This window comes from Trachurus trachurus (assembly GCF_905171665.1).
Source record: "Trachurus trachurus genome assembly, chromosome: 6".
Taxonomy (NCBI): domain Eukaryota; kingdom Metazoa; phylum Chordata; class Actinopteri; order Carangiformes; family Carangidae; genus Trachurus; species Trachurus trachurus.
Window position 1 is genome coordinate 7,980,193 of NC_139897.1, and position 16,199 is coordinate 7,996,391.

A 16,199-nucleotide genomic window follows, 5' to 3' on the forward strand; every position below is an offset into this window, starting at 1 on the left:
TATCCCCAACACTGACCGGGCCATGGGGTCCGTCCTGGAGCCAGAGGAGTTGGATTTTGTCCTAAATTACCCATTTAATGTCTGACTATACAATATAGTGACAGTTCTAGCAAATATGACTGAATAATTGTTACCAACTGAAGCTTTAAATGTAAGAGAGGCTAAAGGCTGCCCAGAAGGGCCAGTCGAGGCCCAGCACTTGTCCTCCCAAACATATGTTTGTGCCCCAGGCTTTTGGGTCCAAGATCCTCCAATGGGCCCACAACTCCCAATTCACCTGAATCCTGAGATTCAACAGGCCAAGGAGGTTGTACAGCAGAGGTGCTGGTGGGTGGAGTAGGACACCTGGGAGATTGTAAATGCCTGCCCCATCTGTACCCTGCACAAATCTTCCAACCAAGCTCCTGCTTATCTCCTGCAATATTTGCCAGTGCCCCATCATCACTGGTCCTACATTTCATTGTACTGACTGGTCTGCCACCATCCAACAGCCACTGTACCATCCTGACAGTGGTAGATCGTTTCGGGAAGATGGCCCACTTTGTGCCCTTGCAAAAGTCTTGATCTGCCAAAGAAACAGCTGGACTGCTACTCTATCAGTTGCCGATCTCCCCCCAGGATAAACAGTTCAACTCTTTATCCTGGAGGGAGATCGGCATGCTGTTGGGGCCACTGTCAGTGTGTCATTTGGTTTCCACTCTCTGTCTAATGGCCAGGCAGAGCAGAAGAACCAAGAGATGGAGACAGCCCTGCATCGCATGGTCTCTAACCACCCCTCAAGCAACTTCTTAGGAGTCAAATACACCCACAACACCCTGACCAACTCTGCAAACAGACTGTTTCCATTCCAGTGCGCTTAGACCACGGAGTGTAGACCAGCCGAGTAAGGGTGCACTCACACTAGGCAATCGTACCGTGCCCAAGCACGTTTGCCCCCTAAAGTCCGGGTTCTATTGCTGGTGTGAGTGCAAGCGTTCCATGCCTGAGTACGGTACACTTCCCTGGCCCGGCACGGTTGGGAGAGGTGTGCTTGGGCACGGTACGCTTGGCCAGGAATGCGCACACGTAATGCGCTGCGGGCTCGTTCTCCACCACGTGTCTGCAACCGCATGTAAACAACAGTCACTTAACGATTACGTCACGCCCTAAACATCGCTAGTTAACATCGCTTTGATTAAACTTCAAGATAACCATGACAACTGGCCAAAGCGTCGCTCTTTCTGCAGTCAGAGCGCATCCGCCGTGTTGGTATATCAACGTGATGACGCATGTGTCGGAGGCAACCGTGCTTGAGCACGCTTGGGTTCGAGGCAGTGTGAGTGCGGGCCAGCAGGGGACAGAGGAGGGGGGGCATTCGGGCTTCAGCACGGCACGGATCAACTGAGTGTGAGTGTGAGTGCGCCCTAAACTGATCTGGGGATGAGAAGCTTGCATCTGAAGAAGTTATATCCCCCCGGGCCTAGACACTGGTGGTGGTAGAGAAGCTTGAAGTCGCCTGATGAGGGAACTTCTTGGTTAAAGATCCAGATTAAGACAATCTGTATCTTGATCAAGGTGGTGCAGGGGTGGAGATGGGCTGAGAGTTTGCTGAAATGACGGCTGCATGACAGGAGAGAGAGAACTTTTAAATTTGACGCTAATGACTGATTGGTGGAAGAGAAGGAGAATGGCAGACTGTGATTGGTTGAATTATGAGAATAAGGGTGGAGCGAGAGGATAGCGGGAAAACAGGGAAAGGGCTTTGAGGCATGCTTAAAGAGAGGCCCCCAATTCCAATCCGCCCCCTAAAGACTCAAGCCCTGAACCCTCACTGACTTAAGTGACGTCAGCTGTAAGTGACAGAGTGTGAGAGTCTGTGAGGGTCCAGATGCTGTAAATATGAATGGAACAGCACTTACACACTCTCACGACACGTTACCTTGACAACAACATGTTGTTGACTCCGGTCTTGGGCCGATAATTTACCGTACTTTCAATGCGCACAAGGTGTGTGAGGTGGACGGACTCAAAACAAAATGTTCCCGGATCAGATCTGCTCAAATCATCATCAATAATCACAAACTGCACATGTTAATACTGACAGTAAACTTCTTCTTTTTTTTTCTTTCTTTCTTGTTTTTGGTTGTTGCTCTTGTCCATTAACAATAAAGAGAGCGGCGGAGCTCTCTCTGACTACGTGTGGTAATTTACTTTTTTTTTTTTTAACACTTGCGTTCCGACGGCATCTCATGTGTTTGACTTCACAACGCTATGAACTGTGGGTAATTCCCCTACCCAAAGTCAGCATCGGTGCTGACTTACGGTAAGGGGGCAGTAAGGGCTCATTCACTGACTCACTGACTTGATGATCTGACAATGGAACAGCCCTCACACACTCACGGACTTCCCGTGAACGTGCCTCTAAGTCAGTGAGTCCGTGAGGGGTCGGATTGGAATTGGGCCATAGTCTTCCTGTCTGAACTTTCGCTAAGCTTCATTTTGGGGAATTTAGAAATGGAAGCTAGTTGTGCCTGTGTGTGAGACAAAAGTAGAAGAAAGAAACATGGTAACAAGTAAAACAGTTCACTACCACCACGACCACAGTGAACTTCATCTTAATAAAAATCACTCTGATACATGCTTCGATTAAAACAGACAGTATGTTGTTGTGTCAAAGCCTAACATAATAATTTCAATTCACATGTCTCTTCCATAATCTCATGTAGAGACAAGATACAACTCCAACAGATGCTCCAATTTGTTTACATGAAATTATGCTTTTGAACACTCAAACTCTTTAAAAGCAGGTACTCCAGTACTGAAACTTAAATATAAATCTGACTGGACAACTTTGCCTTGAATTGTTGTCATGTTTGAAAAGGAGGAGTTATTATTTTACTCAAGTATTGAAGTTGTGGACTTTGTCCTTCTCTGGCTGTGTGCAGGTTGATTACTGTATGACCTACAGTAATTTGAGCACTACTGTCATTTAAAGGTACAGTCACAGTACCAACATCTGTGTTGGATACGGTATTATAGGATACCTTTAAAAGACTCCTCACAGTGCCATGTTTTATTTCTCATTCCCCGACTTCCTTATCGAGTGCTGGCAACTCTTTGTACTGTTTGTCATGGAAGGTATGAAAATACTACTATTTACTTTTATTTTATTAATTCCAGCTACCTTTGAATGATTTGAATTCAAACACATGTAGCCTACATACAGTATAATAGCAAAACTAAACTAAATTGAATTCTTTGAAATTATAGTTATTTGTCCTTTTTCCTCAACTTGTATATTGGAAGACAGTGACAGTAACTAGGCAGAGCATATCTGATCATTGTTCTTTTGCATCAATGCATCTAAAATAAATTGTGTAAAATTGTCTCTTAAACAAACAACTTAAAACTTACTACAAACTTAGGTTACAGTACACAGTAGGTTTTAATGTTGTGTCAAAGGCTCAGATTATAATTGTATTGAACATGTCTCTTTCCATACTCAGTGAGAAAATAAATCACACCAACTGCTAAGGGACTGGGGCCTCTTTTGTCTTTTCTTTGTTGAAGGTAAATAGATCATTCTAAAGACAGTTTGGAGATTTTCCATAATCATACTGTGTATCCTTGTAAGGTATTTATATGATATGCTTTTAATGGTCTGACCTTTGTTCTCTCTTTAGATAATGGAGCCAGAGAACTCACCTGAGCTTGTGGACAGTCTGTCACTGTCCATTGTCCCAGTCTCTCCTCTTCCTCCTCCTCCCACACTGAGAGATGGTGAGTGTTACCATGTCTTCATCAGCTACAGCAGCACTGACCACCAGTGGACTCACTGCATCATCAACCAGCTGGAGTCCTGCGGCCTGCAGGTCTGCTACCATGATCGGGACTTCACTCCTGGGCGCACCGTGTTGGAGAACATGTCTGACTGCATCCAGGAGAGCCAGAAGGTGCTGCTGGTTCTCAGCCCAGAGTTTGTGAGGAGCCGCTGGTGTCTCCTGGAGGCCAACATGTCTCTGTTCAGAGACTGCCTGCAGAGGAAACCCATCATCCCAGTGCTGCTGCAGCCAGGAGTCTCAGTTCCTCTCCACCTCTGCCACCTCACCTACCTGGAGGCCAGTGACCCCGACTTCCTGAAGAAGCTACTCAAGGTGCTCTGCACCCCCAACCAGCAGCTTCAAGGCTCCACTGTGATGCCCTTCCAGCCTCCCTCTATCTACAATGGGAAGGCCCTGCAGCCGCTGACTGCTGTCAATGATGAGGGGCTCAATAGATGGGAATGTGGTCAGTTCAGTGACATGGAGGTTCCAGACCATCTACGCCTGATCATTGAGGACCAGGAGAAGTACAGAGAGGCTGTGAGGGTCATCAACAGTGTCCATCAAAACAAAGTGTGGCTCCGCCCCCTCTGGCTTAGAGCAATGGTTGCCTTTCTTGCAATGTGTCCTATTGGCTTGTCAGTATATTTTGAAGCTACACTAGCTATATTCATAATTCATGAGAATAAGAACACAAACCTTTTTAGACTATTGGTGCTTACTGTTGTCAGTCTCTGCTGTGTTCTCCTTGTCTTCACGTTTCAGATGATTTTGTTTGAGAAGGAAGAACAGAGATACATTACCCGGGAGCTGCAGAAAGCTGTAGGTCAGGCAAATGTGATCCTCTCGGAGGAGAAGGTGTTAATGGGCTGTATGTCCAACTCCAAACTCAATCTAGTGTATGTTTCTCTGGATGGGTGCAAACGTGAGTTTGCAGAATCATTTTCTGAGCAGGATGGTGCAAAGGACATGTTTCAAAGAGCAATTATCTACTTCTCATCAGGTTACACCTGCTGCCTTTCCAAAAAACACTTTCCTTTTTCTCAGCCCAGCTCCACTGGTCACTTGGAGGGAAAGGTGTGTTTCTGTCAGTATGTCTCCCATCAGCTGAGCAGGGGAGAATGGAAGTAGGGGTAAAGAAAACAAAGAAAAAAATCTATTAGATCTATTAACTGTCCCACAGATGTCAAGTAAAATGTCTCTCTCAAAAGTAATTTTTATACTCAGAAGTATTACATATACATATTGTCAATCAGTCTATAATGCTATAGTTGCAGCTGTGTGAACAGCAAATCTGCTTCTGTCCATTTAACAGCGCTGAAAGCAGGAGAGAGTGCAAGATTTAAATCTTGTGCCATGATTTTAACTGTTGGTTCTTGTTCATCCAATGGGATCAGTTCTCATGAATGCGTCACAGGAGCGTCGGTTGTCCCCTGGAGGCATGCAGGGTGAAGATGATGCTCTTTTAACATTGTTGTTGTTGTTGTTGTTGTTGTTGTTAAAGGTACAGTCATGGTAACAGCATAACCTGTGTTGTAATCCCACTGGGGAAAGTCTGTATGTATACAGTATGCCTTTAAAACACTCCTCCCTGTGCCCTGTTTTGTTTTTTATTTCCTACTTCCTCATATTGTTGTTGATTCATTCATATGTTTGGGATTTAAAGGTATGAAAATACTTTATTACTTTACTTTTCTATTCTAACTATGCTTGAATAATTTGATCGATGAATGAAAAATGTCTATACTAAATAATGAATGTAAACCATACATGCATTTGAAGTTTTTAAATTTTAAATGTATTTTTTTTACTTTGTTAGACAGACACACCTGGATTAATCAGTTGGTCCAATAATGTAAGACAGGACATAAAGGAGCTGGCTTAGATTCAGGAAGTAGTGGAGCTGTGCATAAAGCCCATTAAGGGACCCTTATTGTAAAGTGTTCCCGATAAGGTGAGGGCCTTTAAACTGTTTAGAAGAATCTGACTCACCTACTGTGTCTGCAGATAAAGGCCTCAAGCAGTAACAGTACTGTCAAATCTGCTTGATTATGCTTTTCCACAACTAATTCTCACGCTCTGCTGTGGATTTACTGTAGTGTGCATGAGTTGGTTAAAGCACAATCAATCATGTGTTAAATTACACACAAAAAGCTTGAAGTCATAGACATGACATGAAAAATGTCCTTAAAAGCTTTGCACTAGAGTGCTATTCATACACCACGCCATGACATCATGTACGATTTATTTAAAAACCTCTTGTTACAAATGGGCAGACGCTGAAAAGAAACCATCCCCTCAAACTTTAACCTCTTCATGCAGAGGCCATTTTTGGCAATTTCCACCTGTTTTTGTATCACTGCAATTAAAGCTTTATAACTACAGAAGTACTACAGTAATCCCACAACTATGGTTTATGGCTTAAATGAAAGACAACCTTTGTCCCTTTACATCTATATCTCCACAGACACACAATACGGAAAATTTGAATTTAAAATTTTACCATGATGATTATATTTTAACAGGTCTTTCATATTTTTATGCAATTTAAATTGTTAAACACATGGCACCCAGTTTGTCTCTTATACTGTTTACTTGGGTGAGGAAGAGGAATGAGTGGAATCTTTGACGGGAGGAGATGACAGGGGTGGGAGGATGATAACAAGAGGGAAAACTCAGAAAAGAGAAAATACTAGAATAATTCATTATTACACAACACAATATATCAGTTATTTTGTTTTGCATAAGCATGTATTTGCACTGAAGATGGCTGTGTTCTGATTTTTCTTTTACAAGTTTGACGAAGAAATCTGTGATAATACATCATTCCCAGAGTGGTTGAGTGTGTGCTATTCATTAAATCCTTCTCTCAAACAGTGGTACAGGCACCATAAATCTGAATAGTTATGTAATTTCTCAACATAAACCTGCTCAGAGGCTTAAAACAAACCGAGCTGTAAGGTTTTCTTATCTGTTGCTCTTTTGACCAGAATGTTGTTGACCTTTCCCACTGATGCCGCCTTATCAGAAACAAAGACTCGTCTGAGATGCGAGCGCTGCCATGTAGCACAGAAGAAGGATCAATATTTGCAGTCCTTTACGACGTTCAGTAACGGGATTCAGGATATGAAACAGAGACATGACACTGTTGCCTGAGGGCCATGTAGCAACAAATCCTAACAAGCAGTAAGAAAAAAAAAAAAGAAAAAGACACTGCTGAGATTATCATCCAGTCCAGTATTGCACGTCAGCAGGGTGATGCCTGGGTCACACTGTACACATTCAATTCTCAATGTGGCTGATGTGATGCGGAAATGTGCTCCCACCGCTGTGGTTCAATTAAAACTGAATTAGGATGGATAAAGTGTACATGCTGCAGGTAAATAAGAATAAATGAATAAGTAGTCTCACTGTCATGTAATCATCAACTGTGGTGAAACTGTGGTGTGGTGGGATAATTACTGACGGAAGCAGCAGATATAACATGAACAGTCTCACTAACTGCCAACAATGGCTTTCATGCTGATTTAGCTCTGTTACCTCCACTCAGGTCACATCTAATAAAGCTTTGTTTCCTCCTTATCGTACTGCATATGTGTTGTGTTGTCCATCCATGTTAACAGATTTAACAAGGCGAATCATTCCCTCAGCTTTTTCTGTATTCAAATCACAGCAGCACAAATGGCTCATGTGCAATGAGCCCTGGGTCATGAAAATTGCATAGTATTTTTTTTTTTTAAATTTAGCTCTCAAAAACATCCCCACTAGCTACTGTTATACTATGACATGGTTTGAATTTCAACATAGTTAATTAAAACATTCCTCTGCCACAAGGTTTAGTATGGAAAGATGAGAGAAAAAAACTGCAGATGGGAAATGACTTGTTGAACCAATGAAATGATTGACACGAGGCAAATTACTTGGTTTGTTGATTTTCTTTTTAGTATAAAATATTCACTAAACGTGGACAAGGTAAGTGGCTTGTGAAATGCTGAGGTTTCCTCCTCCACAGAGCGCAGTGGCTGCAGTCAAACCTGATTCTTTACGGGGCGCTGTTTAGCTCTCTGGTTGAGCAGGGGCCCCATATACAGAGGCTATAGTCCTCGTTGCAGCCAGCCCCGGTTGGAATCCCCTGGTGTGCCCCTTGCTGCATGTCATTCCCACTCTCTGTATCTCCCCATTTTCTGTCTATTTCTACTGTCCTATCAATTAAAGGTAGTGTTGGAGATCTTATTCAGGAGCTTTTTTTTTTCTAAATTGCTTGAAATCCTCTTCACACCCCGATTGCAAACAGGTAATGTAAGGCTTTTGTGGAATGGGACAAGCCTGTAAAAACACCATCCAATTATTTTGAATGACGCGTGACACGTCTTGATGTGTCAAACAAACTGCCTTTGTGCACTTATTGTGTTGTGTGCTCATCTGAAGCTCCACTATACATGGCCACATCGCAGAATGCTACGTCGCTCACGTCGGAATTACATTGGGTCGTGCCGTAAGGTATCCCAGCATGCTTAGCGCAACGAAGGTATTGCTTTCGAGGTGCGGCCCAATGTAATCTCAATCGTAGGGACTGGCTTTCTGTGATATTGTCCCATATAGTGGGGCTTCACTCTGGTGTTGGGTGTTCCTGCGTTCTGGAGGCGTGGCTTTGGAAAGAAGTCTGAGGAAAGGCCTTGGACTTTTGAATTTTGTATTGCTCAAACCGTTTTTCCAGGTTCTCCAACCTTACCTTTTTAAAGGCAAAAATCCCCCCAAAAACCCGATTCTTTACACCACCCAATTGTGCTGCACCGAGACACAAGTAGTAAATGAGGGACAATTATTTAGCGTAATCTTGCCACCTATGAGATGTTAGCCATTTCCTCTGTTTCCAATCCTTACTGTGTGTTAATCTAAGCCAATGGGTATAGTTTTATATCTAATGGATAGATATGAACAGGAAGCAAGGATGCATTATTTTCCAAAATGCCTACCTGTTCCTTTAAAACAAGAGCAGAGGAATGTCCAGGGTATTTCAGGTTGCTTTTTTGTTTCCTTTGTAAGGTATCTGCCAATAATACAAACTGTTTAACAGAATGTATTCCAAATGCATTGGAAAATTATGTTAAGATAAGTACTGAATGACACAGGCTGTGGCAACGACATGAGGCGATTTTGTAATAAATCAAGTTGACACAGACACCGGTAAATATTTGTGATATTAACATGAAAAGACACAGGTCAAATGTGAATGAGTCATGTATGAAGTAATTAACTGTAAATGTCAGGCAATTGATTTAACACCTCAACACACAATGCTTTTTTTTCTCTTTGTTTTTTTCAGGGGAAAAAGCTGCCAACAACACGTGATGCGGGCAACATCCTACAGCTTTGTTTTGTTCATCCAACAAAGAAGAAAACTAACAACCAGATGTCAGGAGCACTGATTGCTTTTGGGAGCGCAGTGTTGTTGCTTTGCACTGGATAACAGTCAATCCCAATGACTCCAGAAACGTGAACATAAACAGTAATCACATATTGGCATGACAATTATGTATACTTTGGAAAACTGTACAGAGAAAAACTCAGTGTTTATCCAGGGGAAGATATATTATATTAGTCAGCACCAGGGAGCCACACAATTGACTTGTCTGACCTTTGATTCGGTCTGTGGCTCATTGTCTGAAGTCAGGAATGTGATCCTTGGACAGAAATAATCTGAAATCTCTGTGTTTTTATCTGTGCAAAGCAACACACAGCTGAGTTTCAGTCAGTGGGGTTCTGAGATTACAACACAGAAAATGAAAGTCGAGTATTGACCATGAGGAAACTTTATCTAACCAGTAGGATTTCCTTAAAAACTGCATTTTCATGTGTTTTAAGGTTTCTTGCTTTACATCCTGATTGGCTGTTGAAATCAAAATAAAATTGTAACAGATTTAATTTAAACACTCAGGGAAAGCAAATACTACAAAACTGAAGAAAAGACAGTTTCAGTGTGAATGTGGAAACGTGTTGAATTTGATAAACACAAATATTAAAGAATCACTAGATCTCTGTCATGGCAACAGTCACCCACACAATCACTTCCTCTTTAGCCTACAATGTGTGGTATGAAAAAACAAAACAAAACATCAGTCCAGTTAATTATTTCAAATTGTGGAAACCAGTGTCACACATGTGACCAGAGACAAGGCAAACTACCACTGGATATATTTCAATCCATTTCTTTAATTGGCTTTTATTGTCTTCTGGTCCAGCTTCTAATGGGTTCAAAATAACCGCCCAAGGCCAAACTTACTTGCTGACCCCTGCAAGATAGGACCTTTAAAATACATGGTTGTTTACCAAGCAGGGATGTAATAAAATTGACCTGAATTATGTGAAGTGGTGGATGCACAGATACCTCTAACGCCCAGGACAGCCCACTGTGTGCTGCAGCTCCTCATGAGATTCAGAATGTTGCCATGGCTGAAAAGAGCTGTGATCTTCCACTGCACTGTCCACTCGCCTCCACTCGGGTATGAGACATGATGAAACACACCAGTGACCTGCAGCGATAGGGCCCCTACTTGACATGGCTGGAGTAAGCAACACAAGCGCTCACACAATTTATGCTATGTTTTTTGGGTCTGGAATGTCAGGACAAACATGATAAAAGGCCCCAAGAGGGAACACAGCCTGTCAGCTGAGACGAGACAAGGAGCCACTCCATGTGAGCTCTGTTGAAGAGGAGCTGCCTGTGTTGGTTTGATAGGCAAAGAAGGAGCTTAGAGTAAATGACTGAGCCTCATTCACCAATAACTTCTTAAGTAATTTCTTAAATTCGTTCTTAAGAAATTTCTTAAGAAAACTCAACGTCAGATTCATGAACATGTTCTTAAACCACAGAAATGTCCGCAGCTGTGTTCTTAAATTGATGAATGTCATCTCCTCGTAAGTTGAGAGCACGTGCCAGGTGACCCTGGTAGGCTTCTCCAGACTGACTACACTATGCCATCATAAATATCATCATATTATCATCATTTGATCAATGCTATTGGATGGTTTGGTTCCCAATAAACATAATTGCTAAGTGTTTTTTCGGAGACCGCAGTGCTTTGTAATACAAAACAATAATCATAACACAGGTATTATAATATGTTATAATTGTTAGTAACTAGCTGACAATGCCCACATCAATAATGCATTATAAATATAGTTATAATGTGTTATAATTGGCTTATAAATGTGTATAACTACCATTATAACACTCATAAATTAGCATAAGGCTTTATAACAATAAGCATAACACATCATATAGCATTTTATAATGGTTTATAAGGTCAAGTATTATAATAGCGTTACAATGCTCTATAATGTGTTATGCTTAGTGTTATAAAGCCTTATGATAATTTATGAGTCTTTATAATGATAGTTATACACGTTAATAAGCCAATTATAACACATAACTATATTTATAATGTATTATCAATGTGGGCATTGTCAGCGAGTTATTAACAATTATGATATATTATAACCTGATTTTACAAGCCATTATAAAATGTTTTATAGTGTGTTATGATTATTGTTAAAAATCATTATGATCATTTATGAGTGTTTACAGTTATACAGTGCTATAACTGCATAACAACTCATTAAGTATGGTCATAATGTGTTATAGAGATAGGCGTCAAATAAAGTGTTACCCAAATTTGTTCTTAAAAACGGTTTGTGAATGAGGTCCAATGTTTTTGATCACATAGGTGAAATTTGACATGCTCTTTTTGACAGCACTGAGCACGCAGGCATCATAGTGTGTTAGTTTAAGCAATTAGCCAGAATTTCTGAGCTGCTGAATCAATGAGTTTGACTATGCCTGGGTGTAAAGCGGTCACAGTGGGAAGAGTATTGACTGTGTGTGCATCCATGTGTTAAGGTTCTCAGTTCAGGTTGTGTGTGTTTTTCTATAGCATGCCTATCTGTGTTACATATATCTTCATTACCATCATATATAATGTGCACCATGACACTTGGGTCAACACTCTGAGGTTAAACCAACATTATATATCAAACCTGTGATACTGAGCAGAGGTTTGACCAGATACGAGCTAAAGGGACAAACCAAACCCCACCTACACCACCACCCACCCACCCCCTTTGGAAAAATAAATCTCTTATCAGCAGACAGCCTTGTGACATCGCCTGCAAGACCCTGAAAGAAATCCACAGCGAGAAGAGAGAGAAGGACAGCAGAGCCCAGAGTCCAGTCTTGACCCCTTCAGTCAACACTAGGGTGCTGGTTGGTGCAGAGACAGATGCATCACAAACAGGCAGTGACCTCATGCAGCAGCTCACCTTGTAATGCTCACTGCTCGGCATCTGCATGGAATTAGGATTACAGATGCCAGACACACATGCCAGAATAAAATCGTAAGGGCTTTTTGCTAGAACAAAAACCTGATTTTGTATGTTTATTGTGCAAAGCAAATCTGGAGACATAAGTCACAGAAAGACTAAACTTAATTGTTCATACATTTGTTGGAGTTTGGAAGATGCAAGGAGACTCTCCATCATTTTCTATATCAGATTATACCACACATGGATTTAAAAAAAAAAGGCAGAATAAGGTGATAACATCGCTCCTCTGGCTTCTTGCTCAAATGTAAGTGCTTCAAATCCATTCCGTTTATCATTATTCCAGCACAGGGTAAAGCAGCATCATGGATTTATGGCACTGTCTGATCACGACTCTGACAGATCTTTGACGAACACTTAGGATTTCATTTAACAGTATAAGCAAGCTAGAGAGGCAGACCGTTTTGCGGCCCTTAAGCCACTCACAGACACTTGATATCTAAGGTGTACAGTCACTGACCGTATATCAGTAGCCATGAGAGAGCAAAGAATGTAAACTATTCGCTTTGCACTTGTCACACAGATATATCAACACCTAATAAACATTCTGGTGGTTCAGATTGAGCAGAGTGGATCTCACCGAATCCCGGGTTTCATGTAAAGTTGTTATTCAGAGATTATGGGTCTGTTTAAAGCAACTATAAAGAACTTTTAACTGGATATGCAAAAGTCTCTCGTTTCTGCTGATGTCTCTGTATGACCTACAACAGCAAATGAGGCCATTGGTCTGAAGATAAGCTATTTCTTTATAGTGTAACTATAAATATACTATATATACTGTAGGTAGTGTTCGGGTCGGTCCACTGGACGAAACGATTTACGGCACTCAGATCGGAAGAGACGGTGCACCTGACGAGGCTGTAAATTAGCATTGAGTTGTTGTTAAACTAGCCCAGAGGTGTCAAACTCATTTTAGTTCAGGGCCCACATTAGGTGCAATTTGATCTCAAGTGGGCCGGACTGGTAAAATCATAGCAATAATACCCTGTAAATAATAAGAACTCTAAACTTTTCTCTTTATTTTAGTGCAAAGAAGCGCATTACTAAGATGTTTATATTAATGAACTATCCTTTTACAAAACATATTATGGCCAATCTGAGATTTCTTGAGAAAAATATATGCAATTTCAACAACATAATGCCTCTTCTCTCTTCTATGTTATTTTTTACATCTGGTAAATTCGTCCTGCAGGCCGAATTGGACCCTCTGGCAGGCCGGTTTCGGCCCGCGGGCCACATGTTTGACACCCCTGGGCTAGCCAGTAAAAACCGAGCTCAAATATTTTCGTCGTGGCTGATACTGAAAACCTACCGCTTTTGTCCACAGGAGTCGCCAAAATCAACACAGAATAAAAGTTCTTTGTAGTTGCTTTAATGTGCCTTTAGTAAACGTTTTTAAAACAGGAAGAACAGCAGTCACATAAAGAGATAAGGTCAGAGAAAAAATGTTTCTTGTGGTAATTATCCATTATTTTAAAAGTACCCTGACTGACCACTTAGTAATCAAAAATTCATTAGAGATTGTTTTTTCTCGTGCTGTCTTTCTGCTTTATGAGCTCTCCCACCAGAAGTCTTCACACGGTCCCAAAGAGCAGCTCGCCATTTGGCACGACGCTCGTCTCATCAGTTTTTCATTACCATTCTTTTTGGGAATCTACAGGCACATAATGTCACGGGGGCCAAATGGCAGTCGTGGCTCACAGGCTACATTCTGCAGGAATAACTTTGGCAAGGATCAGTGTGGTGGTGAGACAGAGCAGAAAGAAAAGTTTTCAAAGTCCCCATGGTAGCCAGTCACTGAAATGTCTGGTGATCCAGCTACTGCAGATCTGAAGTGACTGGACACTAGAACAACTTGATCGGTGATCACACATATTCTTTTTTTTTTTTTGGTAGCCAGACCCTGTGGCGTGAGACAAAGCAATAACGCTAAAGCTGCTGGCCTGAGGTCATGTTGTGCCTGCCTGAGACGGCTCAGAGGATTAGAGTGTGGTCATCTGGCAAATTACCAATCTTGTTCGTGACACAGAGAGCTGAGTCCTTTGACTTCACTGTTTCAATCCGATCTACTCTCACACTGAATGGCCACTTCATAAAAAATGGTGTAGAAATAGAAAAAAATAGTTACCTGCTTGTTTGCTGACTGATTCTGGCTTTTCCTTGAGTTGTCATCTCTGTTAGCAGACAAGAAGGGAGTGAAAGTGTTCACATAAATTGAAGGTTGGCCTAGTGATTGTTTTTCTCAACCAGCAGATTTAATAACTAACCCTGACACTACCTGGATCAAACCAGACTTGCTGACAAATTAATAATGCCTAGATTCAGTTAAAATGTAATCTGTGTAATAGGCCCATTTTGCTAAATGGTACGTTAGCATTCTAAATCACTTGTATTCACTTGAACTTGTTAGAAATGTTACAGTATTGCAAATGTAGTGACTATCTTCAACAATAATGCCGCTGAGAGAGTTAGTGAGCTCATCTTTGTGACATGTCCATGCAAAGTCCATAATGAAGTCCATGTTCAGTCTCAGTTCGTTTATTGAATCAAAATTTAAAAAGACCAATAAGCAGCCAAAAATAAAATCTAAATGGTGTGATCGAGTAAGAAAGAGGTGATGATCAATAAAAAACTATCAGAACTCTACTTGCTCCACTCCCTTTGTCCACACTCCTGCCGCCGCCACCACCAAGAAGAGAAAACCACACAGCTCTATCCATCAACTCAATGATGTAATACGGTCAACACGATACTGAAAAAAGTGGAGCCAATATAAACAAAAGCAAAAACATATTTTCGCTCCTACAGTGAATATGTTAACATGGTGACTTTAGCATTTAATTCAAAGCTCAAGTAGGCCTACAGTCTCACAGAGCTCTCTTCAGAGCAGTTCAGCGTATTGCTTCTAAGAAGACTTCTCATTATGGTTCTGCTGGTTTACCTTCCAGCTAGCATGCTAGAGGTGTGACGTGTAACCAAGGTTATTATAGTTTCAAACTTTTCATTATTTTTTATTTCTATTTAGTTTTTCAGTTGCTTTTTTATTTTGGTTTAGTTTTATTTGTGATTAAGCAGTTTTAGTTTAGTTTGTATTTTGAGGAATCGACTAGTTTTTCAGGTATCAGTTAAGCCTTGATTTGTAGAAGCTTCTCTGTAAAGCTCCAAAGATTAACTTTAACATCTGTGGGATTTTTCCCTTTTAGTTGCATTACACAAATGTTCCTATCAGTTCTCATCATGATACATTTACTCTTATCTACCTGGTACACACACACACACAAAAAAAGAATTTACTAAGCTCAGATTTTATCTGCAATTCAATTTCATTTTAGTTAGTTTTGCAATGGCCACTGCTGTTCTGATTTGTTTGTTTGTTCTTTTTAAATGGTCATTTTTATTTCAACAAAATTATTTTTTCATTGATAATTTTAGTTTTATATAACTACAATAACCATGCATGTAACAAAACAACCTCCCGCCCACTCCATGTCTGTGCTTCTTACACTGAACCGAGAGGTGAAATGGAAACAACATTTCCTCTTGTCAGGGCTTCATAGTCTTATTATCCCATCTATTTTTCCCGCTAAAGGACATGATGAAATTCCTTCACAGTGCGGCTGTGTGGTTGTTGCTTTTTCTCCTCTGAGGACAATGTTGAGTGTGAATACAGAGCAGTTTCCTCTGTGAACCGGATCTCTGGGTCATCCTTGACGGAAAGCAGGGTCACTGGGGGCACGGTGGCTGTTTTTTCATTCCCTTTGACCAGCCTGTGTCTCGTCATCCTCTCGCCAGCATGTTCGCAATTTCACAGAAGTCACTGTTGTGCATTTTTGTTCTGTATTGGGAAGCACGTCTGAGTGCGGATTAGTAGTCAATACAGAAACCACATCTTGTGCAGCCAGAGGAAAAGTGCTGCTGTCCTGACGCGACCGGTCGCAACTTTGTAGACTGAAATGTCACCAGTCCAGCTTACAGTTCAATCTCACGGGCCGCTGAGGTACAGAACTGTGACATTTAAAA

General features: G+C 41.2%; 1 protein-coding gene across 1 annotated transcript; it reads left to right on the forward strand.

Annotated features, from left to right (window-relative positions):
• Nucleotides 1–42: 42 nt before the first annotated feature.
• On the forward strand, nt 43–5,827 carry LOC310987299 (uncharacterized protein; the record flags this gene model as incomplete). Its single annotated transcript, XM_083973497.1, has 5 exons — nt 43–883; nt 3,486–3,549; nt 3,663–4,340; nt 4,566–4,725; nt 5,808–5,827. Exons 3-5 carry the CDS (start codon nt 3,666–3,668, stop codon nt 5,825–5,827), a joined length of 855 nt encoding a protein of 284 aa, XP_083829623.1. The 5' UTR covers nt 43–883; nt 3,486–3,549; nt 3,663–3,665.
• Between the last annotated feature and the right edge of the window lie 10,372 nt (nt 5,828–16,199).